General features: G+C 38.9%; 1 protein-coding gene across 3 annotated transcripts in view; it reads right to left on the minus strand.

Annotated features, from left to right (window-relative positions):
- Positions 1-18,079, minus strand: part of Srek1 (splicing regulatory glutamic acid and lysine rich protein 1) — a 34,768-nt gene extending 16,689 nt beyond the window's left edge. Inside the window, exons 1-6 of one of the 3 annotated variants that reach the window (XM_027401570.2) lie at positions 17,792-18,079; positions 9,449-9,582; positions 4,188-4,312; positions 2,802-2,966; positions 2,163-2,341; positions 750-880 (exon numbers count right to left, since the gene is read on the minus strand). In XM_027401570.2, the coding sequence (XP_027257371.1) occupies positions 750-880; positions 2,163-2,341; positions 2,802-2,966; positions 4,188-4,312; positions 9,449-9,582; positions 17,792-17,952 (895 nt within the window). In that variant the 5' untranslated portion in view covers positions 17,953-18,079. Of the gene's footprint in view, positions 1-749; positions 881-2,162; positions 2,342-2,801; positions 2,967-4,187; positions 4,313-4,601; positions 8,654-9,448; positions 9,583-17,791 lie in introns of those variants that run through there. The other 2 variants (XM_027401571.2, XM_027401572.2) reach the window with 2 other exon arrangements.
- Positions 18,080-22,094: the final 4,015 nt, after the last annotated feature.

Raw genomic sequence — 22,094 nt, forward strand, 5'->3', positions numbered from 1 at the left:
TAGTGCAAGGGGCCTACTCTCTGTACATCCTCCTCCTGTGCAATTATCCTTCAGAAACATCCAAGAAAGTCATTGCATAAACTCGTTGAGTGCAGCCACCCTGCAGCAGTACATATAAACCAGATGATTATAAACAGCTGTTCGTAGTATTTTGTTGCTGCCATAACGTATGATTAAAACATGTCTGCAATTCCTACGACAGTAAGGTTAAGACCTTCCTGCATTTATTTTGTTAGAATTGAAGCTAAATTCCAAGTGTTAACTTAGGAAGCCTAATTAAAGATAAATCACATAGACATTTTGAGTGGATTTTAAAGTATTTAGCAAAACAAAAATTTGAGTAAGTTTTCCTTTAACCTTGCAAAACTGAGTGTGTTTTCTAAATCATATGCCCTTTCTCTTGTCTTAAAATTAAAACTTTCAGGGAAAGTCAAGTTGCCTATTTTTAGCACTTAACACATTTATTCTTTCCTTCTTAGCCTTACAATAACACACTCTGCTTCAAGCAAACCAACCTCAACACCAACTTGCTGTCATAGAAAACTCACTAAGCTAAAGTGTGTTAGTTCGGTATCAGGGAAAAGTTGGTTTGTGCTGACTTGTTCTAAGTAATCCACTTACTCTTTCTTGAGTTTCAGTCTTCTTATTTGTACAATGAAGGAACTGAGCAGTGTAATACTAAAATTCCTTCCAGTTCTAAGAGTCTATGGTCTTTAGACTATGACTATATAACAACACTGTGGGCTTACCTGGTTCAATAGCTGCTGAGATAAAGGACTGAGCCTCCCGTACTCGCTTCATTACTTCTTCTAACTCCTTAGCTGCAGCCTGAGGTGTCATCTCAGGAGGTTTTACTATTGCATTGTTGGAGTGATTTATTCTAAATTAAAAATATTAGCATATCACATACACACACCATAGTTTATAAAACATGAAACAATTGTTAGTATAATATACATATTTATAAATCTGAGGGTATCTCAGCAGCACATAAGGAAATAAAATAGCTAAATACAGAATAGTCAACAGCAACCTGACATAACCATATTAATCTCTCACTTCTACCTACCATCATTTCTTGCTAAACAAAGGAAAAAGCAAGAAAAACTTAAGTCTACCTTACTTAACAATTGATTGAATAGACTATTACAAATGCTTCTGCACATAAGTTAGAAAAAAATGGCAATGCTAATACCAAGTTTAAATGGACCACTTCTTTTATTATTATTTTATTTTTTGAGACATGGTTTTGGTTTTTCTGCATAGCCCTGACTGTCTGAGAACTCACTCTATAGACCAGGCTAGCCTCAATCTCACAGAGATCTGCCTGCCTTTGCCTCCTGAGTGCTATGATTAAAGGCATGTGCCACTATCACCAGGCATGAAACACTTCTATTCTTAACTAGATTCTGCTAATAAACCTGCATAGCCAGACAAGATGAAGGGGAAGCTAACTACACGGTCATTTTATTCAACACTGTCCCATGTTTGAGTCAGACATAGTTTTAGATGTGAAAAGCATCTGGTAAACCTCCCCTAGTAGGCAAGGTGGCTTCTGTGACACATACAGACACACCTGCTGTGCCTACCTTACCACACTGAGAAGACTGAGTACCCAGTAATAGTGACTCATCATTTAAGAGTAACCCAAACTATTAATGAAGAGATCAGCCATAAAACTCAAACCCACATTTGCCTAAATAATCTGCATGAAATACAATTTCTGGTCTTGAGTAGCTGAAAGTGATATGCAGTTTTTACAAAGAATGGACATGAGCAGATTACATCACAAGGTCTGATTTAAAACACTTCTAAATACTTAACACTACTTTCTTCATAGGATTTGGAATTTACCAAAATTCCTATTACAAAAAGGAATAGTTCAATTACAAGTTGCCCTTAATCTTCAATTATCACAAAACACACCTGACTTACAGAACTGTGCAGAAAAATGCCTGAAGAAATTATGTATTTTATACAAACAGTTAACGGCCAACTAGATACTAAAAACAGAAGAAACATCTTCAAATATAACATGCTACAGTGTCATGCATTTCACTTATACTTAACAGTCTCTTCCTTTCCACAAATTGCCAGTAACTATTTTTTTAAAAACCCACTTTTCCAAAATCATTAAAATTTCTTTGTTGAAGATTTCTTACTTCAGTGGCCTGTCTCCAAACATAACTCCATTAAAAGCAAGGGCCCTTGGTACAGAATTTTGGTCTGCAAATTCCACAAAAGCAAACCGAGTTGGCTGAGTCTCATCACCTGCCATCCGAACAAACTTCACTTCTCCAACTTGTTTAAAAAATTCAAGCAGTTGATCAGCTGTCGTCGTCTGAGGAAGCAGATTGATACTTTAATACAACATATTCTTTTTTTTTTCTTTTTAAAATCAGGTAAATAAAGCAGTTAATTTTTGCAGGGAGAAGGGAGTGCATTTTCTTTAGTGATGGGGCCACTGGCAAGGTTCCCATGCTCCTGTCAATAGCCCATTACCTATGCTCCTCTAAGATCGTGATTACACTTCCTGGGTCACAAGAAACGCATCAGAGTTCTATAGAAGGGGGACTAGCTGGGAGGAGAGAAGAGGCTCATGGGGGTGGGGGAATCACAAGAGAGTAGTAGGGAAAATGAATATGATCAAAATAATATGCATGCATGAAAACATTATAATGAAACTCATTATACAAAATATGCTAATAAAAATAAATTTTAAAATAAGTAAATAATACTTCAACAGAATTTTTAAGAAGAAAGAATAAGCAACTACTGCCACTCGGTTTCTTCTTAGTTACCTGTGAATTCAAATTTCCAACATAGACTGTCCTCCGAATCTCATCAATTTTGGAAGGGTCCACATTTCCCATAAGTGGTGGCTGTGGGATCTCTCCAAGTGTTGTAATATTGGGGTCTAGTGCTGCTGCTGGTATGGCTCCCAAACTGCTAAGTGAAACACCAAGCTATAAAAGACAAAAGTAAACCATAAGGCACAGTTTTCATTAGTGGCCAAAGCATTGTTTTTTAATACTGCTACCAGTAGATCAACTCAACATAAATGGGAAGAGTAAAAGGACTCCTTGCTTTAAGCTACATGTATCTGAATTATTTGAGATCACACTAGTTTTTAATACAACAATGTTTTTAACTATCTTTAAACTGATACTAAAAATGAAAACTAACTTTCAATGTTCAAGGTAGTTGCATTCTGTGATTCCCATAAGCAGTATTGTTGTACACTGTAGTAAAAAGGTTTCTGAAAGCCTGTAGTAACAATACCTCTGTCCATCAAATATTCAGCACAGAACTATGTGCCTTTCTGTCAGGTGGTCCCTCAGTCAACACATGCTAATACTGAATACTTAGTCAGCAAAACAACTCAGAAGCATTTTCAATCACTAAGGTCTGAGCTTTTTTTTTTTTTTTTTTTTTTTTTTGGTTTTTCGAGACAGGGTTTCTCTGTGGCTTTTGGAGGCTGTCCTGGAACTAGCTCTTGTAGACCAGGCTGGTCTCAAACTCAGAGATCCGCTTGCCTCTGCCCGTGCGTCACCACGCCTGGCCCAGGTCTGAGCTTTTTAAAAAAACACTGTGTATGGGAACTAAAGAGCAAAATCACATACTAAAAAAAAAAAAAATTTTCAAAGAATATGGCACTAAACAAACTGCAATCACATTCATTTGCAGCATAAGTACTGAAACAAAAGCCCAATCATGGTTACAACATTCTTTTACTAAGAAATCACAAGATATTAATTATCGTTTAATTCTACAGAGAAAAGAATTTCACGTTTTTGTCACACCTTGTTTCATCTTCTCAGTCATCAGGTAACCACTTCTCTGAAACACTTTCTTTCCATGACTAATGTTCATCTCCCTTTTTAATGATTTAGTCCTTCCGGTCCTCCTGACCTGGGAAGTGATTAGCACCTCCAAGTCTGTGCTATCTAAAGCACCAAGTTTCCATAACTAATTTTTCTAATAAATAATCCTATTTGAATTCTGAAATCTAAACAAGTTCCCAATTATTTCAGAGTAATGCCCCAAACAAACTCAAGTAAGATGACGTGGGATAAATTTTTAAGCATGGACTTTGGATGGTTGCCACCAAAACAAAGTGAAATTAACTTCTTCCTCCTTCCTCACGAGTTTGCACAGGTCAGTGCTTACCCACTGGGAGGACTTACACTACTCACTGCCGTCAGAGGGCTGGAAGTCGGAATGGGAAGCAATCCTGCACCAGGCACCAGGCTTGTCATGGTTGGAGCAGGAGCCAGTAAAGAAAGGGCTTTGGCTTCCTCTGGGATTTTACCTGCAGAGGCAAGTTCCAAATATTATGGAGAGCAGAAACACCACAGCAACTTTACACTATGATTTTACAATTACCCTTGCACTTAAAAAATAATAATAATAAATGAATCTATCTATCAGATCCATACAAAGAAACAAATAAGAACAAAAGTAGTCTTTCCTTTTATCCTGCTCTATTAGGAAAAATAAAAGTGAGCAAAACTTCAAAGACTAGCAATCTCATTAATGGAACATTATTTTAAAAACTGAATAATGTAGACAATTATTTAACACTTTGAGCTATGGGTCACCTGTACTGGAAACTTAATGTTCATGAACCAAACGATATCAAGCATGGACGCTTTCCCAGGACGCTGTTTTCGCGGTGATCGAAAGTTGTGTTACACATGACAACCGTTCGTGTTGGCTGCGTCACTAATAGCACACAGAACATCAGATACAGAAAAGAAGAACATTTTTTAAAGTTTAATCCCCAGAAATGGCAAATAACCAAATTAGTCAAAAAAAAGAAAAAAGAAAAAGAAAAAAACAAATATGTGCGAATTGAAATCTGTTCCATAATGCGTGTCTCTTCTAGCCTGTTACTGTAGCTACCTACTGTGAGCAGACAATTCTGACAACCCTCCAAGACTCCACTCAACTGCAGATAAACAGAAGAAAACAGAAAACTAGAACATGCATCAGCTTCGATTAAAAAAAGTCCATACCCATTCATCAATAAGGCACCTCACCAACATCCGTAATACCTAAAAAGAATCCAATCCCAAAAAATTCATGGGGCTGAACAACATTTCCCCAGTCTCAGGAAACTTAAAATACTAACTTTCAGATGCAATTTATGTATACTTAGCTGAATAATAGTTAACTAAAACTTTAAAAAAATGCTTTTCTTATGAAGCCTGTAATTTTCTAACAGGAGTAATACTAAAATCACTTTAGAAGTGAAGAAAAATGCCTGCAACTTAAAAAAAAAAATGAAAAATTTACTTGTAACTTCATGATCTCCCATATTTAGTTTCTGAATTGAAAAAGTTGACAGACTAAAACTCATATTTTACCCTATCTTTTTGCAAAAACTGGTATATTTCTCAAACTTGATTGCATATATAAATAATCATTCCTATTATTAAGAGTGTGTTAAAACTGTACTTTAAAAAAAAATCACACAAACTGAAATATGTGTGAAAATTTTCAAAAGCATTCTGCCTGGTTTCAGTGGTATAATCCTATTTAAAACAACCAGATGTAAGAAAGAATGTCTAAACTTCTGGAAAGACCTCTAAGCATGGATGGAACTCAAGATGGAATTTAAAACTTTAAATAATGGTTATAGCTTATCTATAGAAAGAAAATTAGAATTACAGTTTAGTGGCTTTGGCAAATGTATACTTTCTAATTTTACAGCATCTAAATTTAACTAATTTCAAAAACGAAGTTATTACTTTAAATCTGGAGAACAAATTTCTTAACATGCAGAATGATAACAAGGTAGGCCTTACAGAAGATATCAACTAACAATGAACTACTAGTTACCACTATTACTATACATCTATATATGCCCATATATATACTATACTATTCATATTAATTATCACATTCATTTTATCTACTAGAAATATATAGTATTTTTTAAGGTTTAAAACCTGAACACCTCTGATGAGTAACTGCAGTCCTGAGGTGTGCACTCTATGCTTCCAGTACTCTAATTTATGCACCTAAAAGAGTTCCAATCTAGTAGTGTACCAAATTTAATATTGCTTGTCAATAACCAAACCCAGCTATCCATACAATATAGAGGTTACACAGACAGTAAGGTATTCGACATGAGCCAAGCTCATTACTTAGTACTATGAAGCCTCAGTTCTACCTTAAATACCAGCAGGCTATGAGATTCTCCCTACCATTCATGCCAATAAACTAAAAAATCAGTAACTATAAGCTCAGTATTATTTTGGTCTTATTCTATTAAAGATACCTTAAGAAAACTTCCATTGCTTTATTTCCAAAATAAAATTTATCCTCTAAAACTCAGAGTATAGAAGTATAAAACACGTGAGCATTTAGCATTTTCCCCAAACTACACTTCAAAGGAAACTGAGGCAAACATCTCTCACACTGTGAGTCCTGACTTCAAAATCCACTTAAAAAGCTAGTAGCCTCTAAAGAATTCTCAGCAAAAAAATTCAAGCAAACAAAAAAAACATTCATGCAAATAAATAACCAACAGTCTTCTCCAATATCCATTCCCCATGGAGGCAACAAAAGGCTTCTTAGGACCAAGCTAATAAAAGACGAAGGCCTCCCCCTACCTTCAGATTGTTAAAAGAAATGTACTTAATTTTCCTTGATGGTTTTACATGCCTACAGTTGTAGGGGAAGGATAAAAATTAGAAGCCATCAGTTGGTTTTATGAGAGATGTAGACTTGGGGAAAAAATAATAAGCACTGAGCCCATCAGAAAATGTTCCTACAATTCTAGTGTAAATGTTTTAATGTTTGAAGATCAAAATGTCTTAATGTTTGAAGATCAAAATGTCCCTCAACCCACAAACACCAATTAAAAGGCACCAACCATCTTCCCAGCACTGCACTCTAACTTACTGCATGGCAATATAGTTCATCTCAAGGTTCAGCTCTGTTAATCATTCCCCCATAAATTTGCAACATGTTATGAATTCTTAATGGAATACCATTTACAAAGAACTGGAAAACCAGCTCACAAGTTAAAAGTGAGAGAGATTTAACAAAACAAAAACAAAACAAAACAAAAAAAAAGGGACAAAATAAAAAGAAATGAAATTAAAGTAAAACAATAAAAACAGAGACAGGGCGTCCATCTTCTGCGGTTCAGACTCCGATCTCATTTCCCCAATGAAGGTTTCACTTGGCGGCAGGTTTAGTGGCATGGCAAACAATGCCTGACTCAGGCAAGTGTAACAGGTCTGCCTTGGCCAGTCTAGTCATCTAATAATGCACAAATATCACATAGAGAAAACATACAAAACCAAATTAATAGTCAAAATCCATCTACCAGAAAATGTGGACATAAAGTTATGACTGATGATTAGGTTCACACCTGCTATGTTGATCTTATTTTTTCTAAGTGTTAACATTTATAAAAAGAAATCTGAAATGCACGCAACAACAAAAAGGGGTCATATTTAGACAAGCATAAGGAAAGTATATTTTTATCCAAAGTGGCATGTTGTATTAATAATAGTTCATGCTCAATTGGTATCAACACCACTTTTGCACCCTCTTCTCACATTGCTGTCTGAACTAAAACCCAGCAAACTGAAAGAAACTGAAAAATCTGGTGAAATGTTCTCATTTACACCACATGCTGCTTCCCTAGTGTGGAGGCATACAGTGAGTCAAGTGCACAGGGCACACACTGCACGGCACACCTCCTCTCTCCCAACTTCTCCACTAGAGACTTCCCTTCCTTCATTTGCTTCTCTTACTCTTCTCTCTTTCTTAATATAACAACGCATTATTTCTTTGTTGGCAGTGCATAGTCAGGCTTAACAGCTGTGAAATTCATCACTTGTATTTGACAAAACTAATAAAAAAATGTGTATCATTTTCTTCCTGATACTAGTTATAAATGTGGAAGTACAATAATGCAGTAAAGTTGCATGCCCAAAAATGGTAAAAATTTTCTCACAAAATGATAGCTTTAAAAATATCTAAGCAGTTATAACTGATTGTGTTTTTATAATTTCTACCAAGTAAAACAAACTACAAAAGAGATTTCCATGTGCTCATAACCTTGAACATTCCTTACAAATCAGAGCATCTCTGATTGTATGGAATTACAGCAAGGTTCCAACAATGATTTAAAACTCTCCATTCAAAATCAGAAATGATAAAAGTCTACACTATAATCTTCTGGTATTTCCAGGTAAGAAACCTACTGGAATATTTCCTGTGCAGTTTCAGGGCATGTAACTTTGTAGAATTAATACCTCTTCCTCTATCACCTTATTCCCCAACTTGGGGCTCACTGTGCTCTTAAATTAAGAGTGCCAGGTAAGACTCTACTTGGCAAATTAGTTACTTAATCCATTTTCCCTCTCTACTCCTAACCCCTGAAACACAAGAAATATGCTTTCAAATTTATCTGGGGGGAAAAAAGGAAGCCAGAACTTCCTGTTCTGGAATTTCAAAATTACTAGTCTGGGAGGAGCTGTATCTTATAGCTCTTAACATTCCAAAACAGGCATTTTGAAACAAGCATAAAATTCCCAAAGTGCAGCAAATTCCTGATGCACTAAGTGATTTTAATGTTAAGCTACTAACTATAAGTTTTTAAAATTACATATAAAAAGCCCACTGAATTGTTTTCAGCATATTTTTCAGTACTCTAAGTTAATTGTACATTAAAACAGTCAAAATCAGAAGCCAATTACATATGAATGACTCTAAAAAAACAATTTTTAAAAATAATAATTAGCTCTTAAAGCAATTCAAGACATAAAATTTAACAGATATCTAGAAGGCCTTTGGCCCTGCTCCCACCTTTGACATCACTCCTTGATGGAGGCTGTAACAATTGCTTTCAAGCTACCCTCCCCAATAAAAGCCAATCAAAAAAAGTTCTGGGTGTATAGCAAAAATTACACTATGAAATTATAGTCTTGCAACAATTGAGAGAAACTACCTTAAGAGGATATTTGAAAGAATAAACCGAGTAAATTTCAAATGAATATAAAAATATCATAACCCCAATATGGCTGAATGTGCTTTACTTGGGAAACTCTTAACTGTCCCATGAATATATTTACATATGCATTTTAAATACTTTTCCATACCAACTTAAGTTTTTAAACTTCAAAAAGCTTACAATCTGCAAATTGGCTACAGAAAAGCCAAAGCCAACTATAAAAGGCAAATATTTGATAAACTTCCTAAACATTCAGTTGTAAAATTTCAAATATCCATAAGTAATGAACTAACCACTTCCGTGTAATTTTCTATCAGGTGTTTTTTCTTCTCCAAATTTCATTCTCGTTTTCACACACACAAATGTGAGTGTGCACAAACAGACTCACACATAGAGTACTGGCCAATTTCTAGGAAAGCCAAACAGACAGGACAGATACTAAAACAATAAGAAAAACCATGAGATACCAACCTTCTGCACAAGGAACTACTATCAGAGCTCTGTCAATAAAAACCGTGTTAGTTAGATGCTGGGCCACACCAACACTTGATGGGTCACGAAACTTAATATAACATACTTTGGAGGAAAAAGCAAGAGGTGTGTTGCTGCAAGATAAAAAGAAAACAAATGGATTAATAAACATTTGCATGGTTTTATCATTTTCATTTGAAATTTCTTTCTTATACCAGACTTAGGTAATTTTCACTGTTAAAGACGATTAACACACAAAACAACAAATTTTAGTCATTTAATACTGACTTGTCTGATAAAACCTGATGAGTGAAATATAAAGTTAATCAGTCCTTGAGTGACATTGGGAAACCATGTTCTCAGGCAAAATTACTTTACAGAAGCTCCAGTTCAAGACTTCAAATTGTAGCTTCTCCCTACCCTAACTGATTGACTATCCATCATTTATATCACTAAAAGCAGAGCTAAAACCAAAGCTAGTGGTACCATGGGAGGCCCTGGGTTCACTGCCAACAATGAAAAAGAAATCACTGAAAACTTCATAATAATCATACAATCAATAATATGTAATTAAATGAGTTTTTTTTTTGCATATACCAGATGGCTTTAGGCTACAGAGAAATGTGTTTTGGGGGACAAAAACAAAATGTTTTTTTCAAACATGTTATATAGTTTATTTTGCAAAACATTAGACACTAGTTCATTTGATTCAACACAATCTAGACAGATCTATAGTAAAAGAGAACCAGCATGAAAAAAATCTGTCTATAATATGATCTTACCTCATTATATTAAAAAAAAAAATCACTACCTTCATGGACACTATGTTGTTATCTATACTATTTCTCATTAAAACACTGACTAACTAGCAATTACAAAGTCACCTTTTTAAAAAAGTTTTTTTTTTTTTTATTTTAAGTGTGTGTGTGCACATTATGAATGCTGGTGGGCGTGAAGTCCAGAAGAAGGCTGGAACTGGAGTCACAAGTGAGCTGCCTAAGAGGGTACTGGGAACCTAACACTAGTATGTGGTTTAACCACTGAGCCATCTTTCAACGCCCCCTTGACAATCATTTATTACTAAATTTGTTTTCTGTAATCCTTCATATATAGCAACAAATCCATCTTTAAAACAATGTAGAATAGCATTAAATGGTTAGAGTTACACTATCAACCTGTGATGGTTAACATTGATAGTCAAACTGACTTGATCCACAAGGGAAAGAGACAGTTCTATGCAATATTATCTAGATTAGAGGAGTTGAAGTGACAACATTCCTTGGACTAAGGTCCTATAAAACATAAAAAGGAGAAAGCCAGGTGAACACAGTATTGAGGACTCTGCTTCCTCACAGTGGACTTAATGTGACCAGCTATCTGCCTCCTGCTCCTGCTGTCATAGCTTTTCCTCCATGATGAACTGTATCCCTGGAACCGTAAGCCAGGTTTCTTTCTTAAGCAGCCTTGGACATGGCAAAAAGACCTATATACATAGTCAAATACTGTAATAAAATTTATTTGTGTTTAGAACATAAGTCAATGTTATAAATATGTGTTGGAGCCACTTAAGTTTTTAAAAATACTAATTCTTTCCTATTTGACTCAATTTACTCCCCCACCATACCCCCTGCCTAAGTTCACCAACTCACAGTAGCCCTCACCAAAAACCCCTCCTCAGCAATTGTCTAAACCAAAGGCTTTTACATAGTGTCACATAAATAAATATAGTCCCATTCAGATTTAAGCCACCACCCTTATATTGCCAAATCTCCAACTGAGATCATGGGAACAACCAGATCCAAGAGCCTGCCTGCTGAATATTAACTACACTTTGATGTACCCTTACCTCAGTAAGTTCATAACCCATTCACTACCTTCCCTTCTTCCCAGCCCCACCCTGTATCCTGTATTTTCTATTTAGTTAAAAGTAAAAGTCACATTTCTCCAGTCTGCTAGCTGGCAGTCACTACTATGGCAGTAATTGATACTATTCACCAAAATTTCCAATGCTCTTTTAAGTGCACAGTAAAATTCCACTTTTCTGCTTCATGAACTCAATTGCATCCAAATCATTTGCTTTGGTGGATTAAATATCAACAGAACTAACATCTCGATTCTGCAGAAGCCCTGAGAGCCACGGTTTAGCCCTTTTCCTCTGCCACAGCCACCAGCATCACGGAGCCCCTCAGTGAAGCCAGTCTTAAAGAGAACTACCAAGACGGGTTAAGAAATGATCTCTTGTCAACTAGGACTTGGAATGCTGATCCTGAGTCACTCCTGATCTCGACCTTTCCAACTTCCTCATACAAACCGTCAATAAATCCTGAGATCATCTCCCAAATACACAGTATACTAAGTCTTTCCTCATTCTCACTATTGATGGCTTAGTTAGGACCTCAGCAATGCTCACCCAGATTATCTATAGTTTCCTAATCAATCACTCTTTGTCTAACTTTAATCCCTTGTTAACCATCTTCCACAAAAGTGCCAGTGTGATTCTTAGACCCTAAATTTCATCACATCCCTTAAGATTAAATTCCTTGGATCCACTTTTGTGTTACTGCTTCATTGTGTGTGTGTGTGTGGTGTGTGTGTGTGTGATCTCCAAAACTTCACACATACATATGAGTCCTAGAACACATCTTCTGAACATAGGGGCTCTGTACATGCTGCTTCACTTAGGAAATCAGATTTCCCCTCCCCCCCTCTCCTTTAAACTAACTCCATTTTCCTTCAAGACTCAAGTTTCTTCAAGTCCTCTGTAAAGCATCTAAAGATACCACAGGCCACAAGCACCCTCATTGAGCATCATATGCAGCTTCAGCGCAGGCATTATTAGTACAATTTTTTAAATATTTATTTATTTATTATGCATGCAGTGTTCTGTCTGCATGTATCCCTGCAGGCCAGAAGAGGGCACCAGATCTCATTACAGATGGTTGTGAGCCATCATGCAGTTGCCAGGAATTGAACCGAAGACCTCTGGAGTAGCCAGTGCTCTTAACCTCTGAGCCATCTCTCCAGCCCTAATAGTACAATTTATGCAAACCTCCCAACACATCCTCTAAGTTTCTCTAGCCACAAATGATTAGTTACTTGCCACAAAGAGTTCATTTCACTGGCAGACCAACACCACCTAATTTGGGTGGCAGGCTTGACCAAGTAAATGAACTCAAAACAATCAGATTCTTTCTGGAAAGTCCACAAAGAAACAAAAAAGATACACAAAAACAAACATCCTCTTGAGAGAAAAGGGCAGAGTCACTCTGATTGCTGCTACTTTCTGATTCCCTGGACCCAGGAGGCCTCGCTGCTCTATGGTCATCACAGACTTTGTTAATTTAGCAAAGATCTTTATAAATAGACAATGCCAGCACTTATGTGAGACTGGTAACACTCTGTCCTTCCCAGCTAAAGCAAGTCAAAAGCCTACTAAAGCCCTAAGAATTTCAACAGGAATACATTTAGCCCTCTCTCTAATAAGAGTCTGATAAGCTTTCATTAGAGCTACATTTCCTAAGTTGCCAGACCCTTTTGTGAAAAACTGCAAACCTAGATAGTCACTACTGAAAATGAAAAGCACATCCTAGATTATCTCTAGTTAAAATCCACTTCACTTTAAATTTATTATTCATGGGCATAGTAAACCAGTCAAATTTATAAAGAAACTACATGGGAAACCGGGGAACTGATTTATAAGTGGTCTATTCTGAAAAGCACTATCATGGTACATACATGTAAGGTATGTAGTACATGTAAGGTATATAGTTCTTACCCTTCCTGATGCTGAGACCCCAACCATAAAATTATTTTTGTTGCTACCTTATAGCTATAATTTTGCTACTGTTATGAATTATAATGTAAATATCTATGTTTTCCAATGGTCTTAAGCAATCCCTGTGAAAAGGTCATGTGATCCTCAAAAGGGGTCACAACCCACAGGTTGAAAACCACTGCTTTAGAGGTTCTATCAAAATCACATAATCCAAAGCTTGGACAAATAGTTTTATGCATGAAATTATTACCCAACATAACATTTATCTAAGGACTCCAATAGTACTTTGGATGGCTCAATTCTAAGCCTTTCCTTATGAACTTCTGACATTGCCTACAGACCTACCAAACACTGCTGACAATCAAACACTTCCAAATGCAGAGCTTAAACTCATTCATTTGTAATTAAATATTAAAATGAAGACCAACATATGACAGAATTTTAAAAACACCCAACACAGCATGTATCTTTAAATGTTACTTTAAAGCACAGCAATATGCAAAATGCTTATTACAGATTAAGTAAAAGAAGCTTATAATCACGGTGTATGAATCCTTTGATTACACTGTATTATAATAAGCACATATAGGGAACCAAAAGAAAAAACATGCTAATGGAAGGAGTTTGATGGGTTGATGTTAAGATCACCGACTTTATTTCTTCTTCTCCATTCTATATAAAATGGTTGCTATGGTTAGGTTATGATGTAGCCCCAAAAAGGGCCCGGATGTGAAGGCTGGGTCCTTGGCTGCTAGTGTTATTGAGGTTACACAGGTGAATGCACTATAGGAAGCTGGGGCTGCCCAGAGCACCAGGCTGTAGCTTTAAGGTTTTTATCTTGTCCCTGGTCTTCCTGGAGTCTAGCCTCTATTGCTTTCAGCCTGGCCATAGGCTGAATCATCAGAGCCAGTCAGCACAGACTGAAACCTCTGAAATCCTGAGCCAAAGTAACTCCCAGCTTGAGGACCTCAGGTGTTTTGCCATGACAACAAAAATAACAGACACAGCACATGTTATTTCTTTAAATTAACTAAGTTACTTTAAGTGGTTACAGACTTTTACTTTGGTTCTTTGAACTTTGAAAACCAGGGAAGTAGGAAACCAAAGCAAGCAAGAAAAACTGCAGGTGAAAATCTCCCTGATCAAAGAATTACCCTGGGGGTGGGGGGGTGGAGAGGGCTAGTCAACTGAAGGAGTGCAGAGTGGAACTTTTAGGGTGCAGCTCCTTCCCCATCTGTGTGCTTGCTACACTGCTGTTTAAACTCTGTAAAAATTCATTGAGCTGCACACCATGATGTTCATTTTTCTGTATGAATATTGTATCAAAATGAAAAATTTACTGCAAAAAGCAATTTGTATAAATAGTTTTTCATGGACTATGAGAATTGAACTATTGTGCAAAAAGTTGTACAGTAATTCTGGATATTTAATTATCTGGCAACACAAAAAGAGTGACAAATATTCTTAACATATTCCATGAATGTCTCCATAAATCCTTGTTTAATTTTCTGTACTATTTGTGCAAGTGTGTGCACATGGGTGGAACTGTAGAGAGGACAACTTTCAGGAGCTGAACTCTCTCGTTCCATAGTGGTTCTATGGCTAAACTCAAGGTATCAGGCTTAAGAGGCAAGCCTTTTTACCTACCGAGCCATGTTACTGGCATGTTTACATGAATACTTAGTGTTTAAAAATTAAAATGAACTGGCCCCTGAGGAGACAGCTCAGTGGGTAAAGCACTTGCCACCCAAGCAAGTAGGATCTGTAGGATCCTGGCACTCACATTAAAAGCAGGGTGTGGTAGTTATGCATCTTCGGCACCAAGGAATGGAGACAAGCAGATCCCTAGAGTGAGCCAGCTAAGCCAGTCTGTAAGAGCTTCAGGGTCAGTAACTGACTATTTTCAAAAATAAGGTGGAGAGCAAAAAAAGGAAGATGCCCAATGTAGACATATTTTCACATTTCACTGAAGAAATGTTTTTCCACTTTTAAAGCAAATAACTACTCAACTAAGTATTAATTGCAAAACAATGCTTATATGACAATCAAAACAACTATCATTATCTTTGACAAACATACTGACTACAATTTAAAATATTTCAGCCCCAAACTACAAGTATATCCTGAAGGACCCAGCTGCAAAACCAGAATGAGGCTGCATTCCTGCACTTAGGAAAACTAGGTAAAAGTTTTTGTCTGGCAACAACTTTGCCAAAGGAATTACTTTGTGACATACTGACTCTATTTTAACACAAATAGCCAAGCTTTTTATTCCCTTTGACCTTTAAATCCCAAATAACATTTTCTCAAGAGGGAAAAAAGTGGGTACATTCAGGTCAGCCCTGAAAAAGACAAGAAACTAGACTCTTCAAGATGCATCTTTGAAATTGTCAATTAGTAACAGGCAAGTTTCAACCATACAAACAAGGAATGAAGAATATCCTATGATATATTTCTTCGGATACTCTACTGTCCCAAAGTTAATTTGCAATTGTTCAAGGGCAGAGTATTTTACTGATTGGCTTTCAACTCTTCCAGAATATAACCCCCCACCCCAACACTGAACTACTAAAAGTTGAGTACTTAAAGGACAGCTGAAAGCGCCTTCAAATGCTAAAAAAAAGATAGCACAAATTTTAATGTCATGGTTAAATCAAACCTTATGCATGCACTTATGCAGTATTGTCAAAAGTATACTGCTTGGCCAGGCGGTGGTGGCGCACGCCTTTAGTCCCAGCACTTGGGAGGTAGAGGCAGGCGGATCTCTGTGAGTTCGAGACCAGCCTGGACTACAAGAGCTAGTTCCAGGACAGCCTCAAAAGCCACAGAGAAACCCTGTCTCAAAAAACAAAACAAAAAAAGACTGCTTGAATCTCAGCATGATGTATACACTCAGACTATATGTTGTTCTACACGATAAACTACCTCATAAAATGTCAACTTCATGAAATACTTTTTTTAAAGTGAGAGTGGGCCTGTCTAGACTGGAAATAACTAAGTATCATGTGGTCCCTGAAGATAACACTATATAAAGGTGGGAGGACCACCCCACAATTAGAACAAATGAATTTTCTTTTTTGGTTGTTTGTTCTTTTGTTTTTTTTTTTTTTTTCAAGACAGGGTTTCCCTGGCTGTTCTGTAACTTACTGTGTACACTAAGCTGTGCCTGAACTCAGAGATCCGCCAGCCTCTGCCTCACCAGTGCTGGGATTAAAGGCAAAGGCCAGCGCCACCACGCGCAGGAAGAACAAATGAAATTTTATTAACTGTTCCAACAAATCAATGAATGCAAGTGAAGAGAATATTGATGGGCATTCAATGTATTATTTCAACTTTTCTGGATGCACAAAATATTTCCAAGAAAAAAACGAGTTAATTTTAAATATCCAAATGCATAAGCCATCAATGTGCAGTGGTTCCAATACTTCCAGATAGTAGATAGAAAAATGTTCTACATGCATCACTATGAAATAAGCCGAATTCTTTTGCTAAAAAACCGTGGGTAACAACTTCCCTATTCCTTCAAGTTATTTTAACATAAAGAACAAAATTCTGTTATTTTTTCTTAAAGTTTATAAGTGTGAGAATGTTAGGAACAGGAAAACCATTACGAATTATTTGATTAGTTAACATTGCATAAGGTAATTTACCAGTTCAAGTATGCTACCTGGGAAGTGATCTCCACATAAAAATACTAATTGAGAGCCAGGCGTTGGTGGCACACGCCTTTAATCCCAGCACTCGGGAGGCAGAGGCAGGCGGATCTCTGTGAGTTCAAGGGCCAGCCTGGTCTCCAGAGCGAGTGCCAGGATAGGCTCCAAAGTTACACAGAGAAACCCTGTCTCGAAAAAAAAAACCAAAAAAAAAAAAAAAAAAAAAAAAAATGAGGGCTGGATTTTTAAACACATATACGCAGTAGCGATAATTCTGCACTGACTTATACTTTTTGAAAGGTTTGAGACAGTGTGATCTTCTAGGAGGAAAAATTCAGGCTGCTGCCAAAAGGAGGTATTGACGTGATCTTTTAAGATCGTAGATACGTGCTCGATTAGGAAAACCAAAAAAAAAAGGCAAATGTCTACGATCACCCCGGGGAACAAAAACAGCCCAGATTCCATGCTGTCATAAACGCGGCAGAACTAGCACCCTGAGACTAAAACCTAGAGGTCCCGCCCGTTGCAGGCGTTCTCCACGATTTCTCCCAGTGCAAAAACGTTACGAGCATTTGCCATGAGGGTTGCTGCGGGCCCACCTGCGGCCATCTTAAGTTCGGGGGGGAGGATGGGGGGACCTAAAGGCTGGGGTCACCCAATTCGATGCCCGGACGTTAACCACAGTCCCGGAGGCTCGAAAGGGGAAGCCACTCCTAAGTCCTTCGCAGGCACTGCGCGCGTAGAGGTTAATCTACAAAACCGCAACCGGGAGAGCCGGGTAACCCGCCCGGTGCCCTCATCAAACATGGCCGCCTAGGTAAGCGCGCGGTCACGTGACGCCCGCGCTCCCCATGCCTCCGCGCCCGAGGTCTCGATGGCGGCGCGCCCCTCCCCCCGCCGGGCTCCAGCACTCACTCTGGGGGGTAGAGCCGCAGCTCCTCGATATCGCCTAGGAAGGAAAAGAGCGTCCGCATCTGCTCGCTGGTCACTGCCGACGAGAGGTTCGTCACCTGAATCACCGCCGTGGGGAAGAGGCCGAAGCCTAAGCCCAAACCGAAGCCGCCGCCGCTGTTCATCCCGGCCCCGCTGCCGCTGCCTTCCCGCTCCCCAACGTCCACGACGCGTCAGCGACGGAGCCTGGGAAGCGCAGACGCGCGGCCGTGAGCGCGCTCCCGCGGGCTAATTCGCGGCGCCGGGCACGTCTAGCCGCCCTTCTCGCAACTCTCCTGCTCTGGGGGCTGCGCGCGCCGGCCGGAAGTGTCGCCGTGGCAACGCGGCGGCTCCCGCGGGTCCCCTCTGCCTCAACCTTGGGGCCTGGGCAGCGGTGGCAGCAGCTGCGCTTCAGTGTGTCTTCAGAGGTGTTTGCTGCGGGCCGAGGGGCGGAGGTTGTACCCTCAGACTCCATCACTTAGGAAGCCCGGCTCTTTCTGGTCGGCTCGGAAAACAGCGGAGGAATCAAAGAGGCCTGAGCTGCCTTGGGGAAAGGGCAATAACGTCTGTCTGGACGGTATAAATAAATACCTGACCAACTACAACTTTATTAATTAAACACAAGCTGCTGCCCCACTTAACCCGTTTTTAAAAATGACGTGAATCCTGATTGTGAGAATTCTTGGAAATTTCCACAGCAAGTATGGAGGTTCTGATTGGATTTAAAGTAAATGAGTAAATGAAAGACTCTGCTGTCATTGCTTATAATACACAATTTACTCACTAGCAGGCCTTAACGTTTACACTGTTAGACAAAGGCACCTGCTGTCCACATAGAACTTGCACCTTAAAAAGACACAATAGTATTCAACCTGAGGAGCTATATCCAAGGTGCGTGGTTAATGAGTCATTTCTGTGGGCCCAAATATCAAAACATACACTATTATTAAGACATCGTTGCCCTTTTCATACTAACATTTGTACTGATGGTCTAAAAGCAACAGTAGGGCTGAGGGTGTAGTTATGTGTGTAAAACCCAGTGTTGAGCCCATAGACCTGAAACTGCCATATACCTGTAAATCTCAGCACTGGGGAGGTTGAGGCAGGATGTCATCCATGACTACAAAGCAAGTTAAGGCTAGATTGGGAGAACTACATGAGATCCTGCCAATAGATGGATGGATATAATGGTAAGTTAAAGGGCTGAACCTAATCAGGAAGCAAGGCAGTGTTTCTAAACTCTGAGTTCTGTATTTTAAATTCTTCACCTCTATCTACTCACTCAAAAAAAATTTTTTTTTTGAAACGGGGGTTTCTCTGTGTAGCCTTTGCTGTCCTGGAATTCACTTTGTAGACCAGGCTGGCCTCGAACAAACTTACAGAGATGTTCCTGCCTCTGCCTCTCGAGTGCTGGGATTAAAGGCGTTTAGCACCACCTCCTAGCCTAATTGTAAATGTACAATAAGTTACTTGTAAAGGAGTACAACATTGAATTTATTAAATGCACCATATATCTTTATGTTTGTTTTGTTTTGTGAGACAGGGTCTCACTATGTAGTCTTTCTAGCCTAGAAGTCACTATTTATACCAGACTGACCTCGAATTTGTAGAGATCTACCTGTCTCCAAAGCCCCTGGGATTAAAGGTGAATGCTGCCGTGGACCTGGCCACATTGTTGTTGTTTTGGGATTTTTTGTTGTTGTTGTTGTTGTTTTTAATTATCAATGTAAAACAAAGAAAAGCAAGAACTTCTGCACAGGTAAAGTAGTTGTCTCCAGCAAACCACTCACTGTATTATTGCTTGAGTTTTCAAATGACATACAAGGTTTACTTGTATATTCCACTTGAACTTGCAGTTTGCCAGTATTTAAACTCACCCACACGGGTTTTCTGACTTGGCACACATCTTACCATGAAAAAGGTTCTTTGTGCACTTGAGAAGAATGTGTATCCTGCAGTCAGAGTCAGGCCACTATCCTAGTTTGCTCTTCCATTGCTGTGACAAACACCATGACCATAAGTAACTTGGGGAGGAAAGGGTTTATTTGACTTAAAAACTTATAGGTCACAGTGCATTACCAAAGCAAGTCAGAGCCGGAATTCAAGCAGGAGCAGACAGGAACCACATGCACTTTGGCTGTTCACAGGCTCATGGTTCAGCTACACTTCTTACACACCCCAAGCACACCGGCCCAGGGATGGTACCACCCACAGTGGGCTGGGCCCTCCCTTATCAGCAATAAAGAAAATACTTATAGGCATGCCCACAGTTTCAGTTTGATTGAAGTAAGGCTCCCAATTAAGGCTCCCTCTTCCCAAGTGTGTCATGTTGAGAACCCAAACTAGCCATCCTGTCACTGAGGTCAAGCTGGTTGATAATGTTGCTCAAGACTTCTTTCCTTGGGTGGCATGCTGTATAGGTCTATAGGACCCTAGACTAAAGACACTGGCCATGCTGTTAAAGCATGGTGGTGTATAACTGTGTACACTGCAGTTTCTGATAAAACCATACATTACACAAGGAGTGCCCAAGAAAGAGCCCACCAGAATTGGGGGACAGGAGGGGGGTGGTGTCCTTTCCTGACATACTGATTCTCTAGCACCCTCTGTTGGCAGTGTTTAATATTGCGCCATCAAACATTCATCTTCACAGTGCTGAAAATCAAGGGTGAATTGGAAAAGCAACTAAATTTGTATCCTTTACAGTATGTGACCATTTTTTTTTTAGACTTTATTATGTATACAGCATTCTGCCTGCAGGCCAGCAGAGGGCACCAGATCTCGTTCAAGGTGGTTGTGAGCCACCATGTGGTTGCTGGGAATTGAACTCAGGACCTCTGGAAGAGCAGTCAGTGCTCTTAACCGCTGAGCCATCTCTCCAGCCCCAGCATGTGACCATTAATGTCTCTCTGTAGTTATTTAAAATTCTTACTTTGGAGGCTGGAGAGATGGCTTAGCAGTTAAGAGTGTGCACTGCTCTTTCAGAAGACCTGAGTTAAATACCCAGCACCCTGGTCAGACAGCTCATAATCTCCTGTAACTCCAGCTGCAGGCAGTCCAACCCCTCTGGTCTTTGTGGGCCTTGTTCTCACATGCACAAACCTACACACATACATGCACTTAAAAATAATAAATATAAATCTTAAAAAATAAAATTCTTATTTTAATGTGTCAACTTGCTTCTTGGATTTACCCCTCTGCCTTCATAGTCTAGTAGAGAAATGGATTGAGGAATAGCAAACACACTTCAAAGCAGTCATGTGTTCAGTCATTGCCCATGAATGTATGAGACACTGAGAATTCAAGAAGCTTTCAAGTCTGTCCCAAGGGTAATTCTTTTTAAGATTTGGTTTATATGGTATTTGCCTGCACGTATGGCTATAACACATACATGCCACATGTCCCCAGAGGCCAGAGTTGCATTCACTCCCCAAGACAACAATCAAAATAAAAACATAAGCCAATGACAAAGTGCTTTGTTTTCCTGCTGCTGTGACAAAATACTCTTCACAAATAAACTTGAAGGAAGAATGTATTTCAGTTCACAAGTCCAGGCTACGGTCCACAATCGTCAGGATATCACACCAGCAGGTGTGTGAGCAGCAGGTCTCCTTACACCTGCAGTACAGAAGCAGAGAGGGATGAGTTCTTTTGTTCAGTTCACTTCCTCCTTTTTATACAGTCTAGGATCCCAGCCCAGGGAATGCTGCTGCCCACAGAGTTAGCCTAGCCATGAATCCTCCACAGGCATACCAAGAGGCCTGTGTCCCAGGTCATTCCATATCTCATTAAATTGTAATTAATCATCACACAGAAGATGCCTAGTTTTAAAACATTTCAGTTTAATTCAGGTGTATTGTGTTTACCTAAAATGCAAAGGAACAAAAACAATGTAATTTAGTAAGTATATAAATTAAGAATACTGGAAGTCACCCCTCTTCTCCAAGTGCTTGGTAATGAACTCAGGCCCTCTCTCATGTTAAGCAAGTACTCTACCACTGAGCTGCACCCCAAAAATGATTTTCAGTTTACAAGAGGACCTTTATATGATGTGATTTCCTTAGAAACCTCACTGTTTCTGCTGGCAAAGGGAAAATGAGTTTTCTTCAGGAGAGTGACACTGGGTAGATCAGCCACAATCCAAGGCAGGACCCATGGCCAGGAGTAGGTAGCCAACACAGAAAGGAGTCTGTGCTTTTTCGCATTATTGTTCGTTTTGATTTTTGTTTTTTATTTGAGAGAGGGGAAAACATGAAGTTGGGTGAGTAGGGAAGTAGGGAGGATCCGG

Source organism: Cricetulus griseus, chromosome 2 (genome assembly GCF_003668045.3).
Source record: "Cricetulus griseus strain 17A/GY chromosome 2, alternate assembly CriGri-PICRH-1.0, whole genome shotgun sequence".
In the NCBI taxonomy this organism is placed as follows: domain Eukaryota; kingdom Metazoa; phylum Chordata; class Mammalia; order Rodentia; family Cricetidae; genus Cricetulus; species Cricetulus griseus.